This window comes from Ixodes scapularis, unplaced genomic scaffold, assembly GCF_016920785.2.
Source record: "Ixodes scapularis isolate PalLabHiFi unplaced genomic scaffold, ASM1692078v2 PGA_scaffold11__112_contigs__length_91849675, whole genome shotgun sequence".
Taxonomy (NCBI): Eukaryota; Metazoa; Arthropoda; class Arachnida; order Ixodida; family Ixodidae; genus Ixodes; species Ixodes scapularis.
The window spans coordinates 53,424,915-53,428,950 of record NW_024609837.1 but is presented as its reverse complement, the minus strand read 5'-3'; the positions used below and the strand labels follow the sequence as shown (position 1 = coordinate 53,428,950).

Sequence of the window (4,036 nt, the reverse complement as noted above, 5' to 3'; positions counted from 1 at the left end):
TTATATTCTAGTAGGTTTTAATTGTGGCCACGGGTTTCATATATTTTCTCTAATATTAAAGGGATACTTCAACGAAATTTGAAATATTCCCGTCGTGTTCAAAAATAGGTTGAATATGATCCACAATATCCGTAAATGACAATCGCACGTTTGTATTTTGATCCTGGCGGCTCTATTTTTCGTTATAAACGGCCCACTCTGGCAAGCGCTCGGAGAAGGCCCAGCTTAGAGCACGTGACATCCAACGCAATCGTGACGTAGGTCGTCTCAAGACGAGCAAAGCTACGGCGAGGCTGACGTCGAGAGGATGGCCTAGTCGTTCCAGCCACCGAAGCGGCTGCTTTTGTACGAATTTTGAGTGACGGGTTAATCTTTTATAATCTTCTAGGGGGACAATAGCGACTTCTGCGACATACAAAAGGGATTCTCGGGAAGAGGGGAGTTCCTCCTTCCCCCCTTCTCTCGTCGTGGCCGGAGACGAGACAGTTATCGTCACTGCCTCTCAAGATTCCTAGACGGGCATTACAAACGAGGCTTTAGCGACATCCACCAGGTGCTCTTTGCTAATCGTTTAATTTGTTTTAAAATTCCTTTTCGAGACTTTTTTAACAAGATATTGGTATGTTCCATGTGATACTGCTCTTTTGAACACATATAGACCAAAAAATGAGCGCCGAAATTTCGTTGTAGTATCCCTTTAAAGGGATACTGAACCGAAATTTGAATTTCGCAAAATAAGGCTCTAGAAGCGTTGAACGGGACTCTACGAACTCCGAAACATTGCTCGTACATCGATATCTCAAACGGATGGCCGCACTTTTCGAAAAGAAGGGCGCCATCAAGCGAGGCCTCTGACATCACTGTCCTCCGGGAGAATTTGAGAATGAGGGGGAGCGGCCTCGCTTCTCTCCTCCTCGCTTCGGTTCACCAGCTCGACACGGGACGTAGTGAGGAGGAAAGGGAATAAGAATCGTGACGTGCCTTGCCTTGTCGGCCTTGTCGGCCGGGTTCAGTCGGGCGCTTTTTTGCTAAAGATATGGCGATCCGTTTGAGATATCGCTGTATGAGTGATGTTTTTGGGTTTTGCATCGTCCCGCCTATCTGTCCAGCCTTGTTTTGTGAGTTCGAAATTTCGGTTCAGTATCCCTTTAATGTTAGGAAGGTGTTGTAGTCCTGGCTAAGTTAGGCACATTGGCAGGTGCAACACTTCATTAATGACAGAAATTCTAACGAGGAGCAACGTTCTCGTCGACATGACAACCTAACCAGACGTCGACATTCCCGAATGTTCTCTTCATCTGGGTGCCGGCCCAATGTTGCCAGTCTGACAGGGTTGTCAGACCAGAAAGGTATATCAGTCAAACACCACATTCCCCCACACTTAATTGTAAGGCCCCTCCCCAGTTCCAGTTCACACGTTTGGTGAGTAGCGCTCTGGTGGACGGTGCACTCTTGCTGGGTAGCGAGGTATTGGAGTCACCGGTGTTTGCCCCGCAGTGCTGCCACCAGCTTGAGTGCTCAGCTGGTCCTGTTGTCAGCTGCTCTAAGCTTGATGGGCCTGAAGACGGAGGTGAAGCATCGACTCTGCTTCTTCTCTGTCGGCGGGGAGAGAGAGATTTTGGGGGTTTATGGCGCAATAGCTACGAGGCCATTTGCGCCAAACAAATTTTAGGCTTCATTGTACTATAAAGTGAGTTTTGCAAACGGATAACCAAGAAGCTAAAATCGGTGTAAAAGGCCAACACTACCAAGAAATTTTATTACTCGTTCAAAAGAGACCAGAGGATTCTCGCCCAGAAGAAGAGCAGGATGAAATGGGATATGATATTGAAAAAATTCAGGGAAATGAATGCGGCGCTTGGGCTTAAGGCTGGGGCACAACCACAACATATGCAAAACAGTGAGCCTATCACCACACTGATCGCAGACTGGTGGATCTTCTCCCGAAAGCAGATACCTATGGGTTATAAATGAGTGTCCGATTCTCAAACGGCACAACGTTTCATGAAGTCGGCTCTTGCATGAAGAGCTTTCCCAAACTCCCAAAGCCGGTTTGGTAACATGAAGCTTGTTATCGCACTCCATGTCCCATTCCAATTGCCAATTCTCTGTCGGCGGGATGTGCGACGGGAAGTGGCGCTCAGTAAGCCGCTTCATGTTCAGAGGACATCCTGGCCGCCCTTTCTTCTTGGCACTGCCATTCCCTGAATACTTAGTGATGATCTCGTCAACAAGTTGCAGCCGGTAATCCATGTGGGATGCTCGGCCTCCTTCTCTTCTGATAGAGGACAAATGAATTGTATGTCGCTTCATATCCAACAAGTGCAGGAAGATCTTTTACGAGATCTTTTTTCGCTTCCGTGGCACTGAGTAGCTAGACAGCATCTGGTCTGCCCTGTCCACTCCACCCATTGTGTGGTTGTAATCCAAGATAGCTTCAGGCTTCATGAGCTGGTTGCCCCTTTTGTCAATGAATGGTACCATTTCAGCACTATGCACAGTGGATAAAACCGTTACCAGCTTTTTGTCCTTTCACTGTATCAGCAAACACTTGCCCCTTTGAAAGGCAAGCATATCGCCTTTCTTGAGCTTTGTGGTGGCTAGGCCAGGAGGAAGATTCTTGCGTGTCACTCGTGTTGTGCCATAAACATCGGTTGATCTTTTGAGCAGGAAGTCAACAAGTTCTGGGGACGTGTAAAAGTTATCTGTAGTGATGCAGTAGCCCTTGTCCAAGAGAGGCTCCACAAGCTTCACTACAACTTTTGTTGCCATTCCGAAGCTTTCCGTTGCTACTGACGAGGTCTCCAGGTCGGTGCCTTTTCCCGTATATATTATAGAGTTCCATATATAGCCGCTTTCCGACTCACACAGCAGGAATGACTCGATGCCGAACCTTGCTCTTTTTAGAGGCATGTACTGTTTCCAACTGAGCCGTCCCTTGAAAAGTAACAAGCTTTCGTCGACACTTATGTCGCGCTCAGGCACGTACAATGTATGGTACTTCTTCACAAGCTCCTGATACACTGGCCAGATTTTTCGGAGCAGAGGTTGAGGGTGTCCTTCCAAGTTCTGGATGGTCGTGTTGTCAACGGAGTGCAGCATTTTCATGACGAGCTGGAAGCGGTTCCCAGGCATTATCTCACCAAAGGCAGGGGTCTCAATCAGGCGGCTTTTCGACCAGTACAGCCTTTCGTTTGGTTTCTTTACAATGCCCTGCAGCATCAAGAGGCTAAAACAAACACGCAACTCTTTACGTGTAACAGGGAACCATTTTCGAAAGCGAGAATGCTTGCCCAGGTTCCTTGAATTCAGCAACTGAGATGCGTACCTGTTTGTCTCAGCTACAATAACATCAAGCAGTTCATCATCGAAGTAAGCCTCATAAAGCTCTAGTGGCTGTGGGGGTGAGCTTACTGTGAATGTCAGTCCCGATGAACCCTTGAATTGAAACCGTGGAGGTCTCGCTGGAATATTGTTGAGGTCTATGCGACACCACGCACGGGAGCTGGCGATCACCTCATCGATACTTTCTTCGTCATCTGACTCGCTGTCGTTGAGACTGTCGTCACTATCTTCTTCACTTGAAGAATCAAAATCGAAGTCAACATCCTCATCACTTTCGCTATCATCTGATGGATGACAATCAACCGCACTAGAACGACGCACGGATGATGCCATGTTTGTTTGAAAGCGCGGGAAAATCTCATGCGAACAGGGCGAGACGCAAAAAACAAGGAGAGCATACAAGGAATGTCTGCTGCCATCTAGTGTGAAAACTGTCATTCAAGAAAAGCGTGGATGAAAGAAAGTGCTGCAATCTATGTTTTTAAACAGAAAATGCTACTTGACGAGCTGTGCTCGTCAACAGCCATTTAGAAAGTAGCGAAGTACCCATGACGTGGTGAGCTCGTCATAAGCAAAAAAGTGGCAATCGCTCGTGACGAGCGGAAACTAGCCATTGAGTTCTGCTGGGTACCCAGCCACATGGGCATAGCTGGTAATGAAGAGGCCGATCGGGCTGCTGCAACTTCGGCTG

General features: G+C 47.6%; 1 protein-coding gene across 1 annotated transcript; it reads right to left on the bottom strand.

Moving 5' to 3' along the window:
• Positions 1-2,532: 2,532 nt before the first annotated feature.
• Positions 2,533-3,135, bottom strand: LOC115314000 (piggyBac transposable element-derived protein 4-like). The gene has a single exon (XM_040210389.1). It carries the CDS (start codon positions 3,133-3,135, stop codon positions 2,533-2,535), a length of 603 nt encoding a protein of 200 aa, XP_040066323.1.
• Between the last annotated feature and the right edge of the window lie 901 nt (positions 3,136-4,036).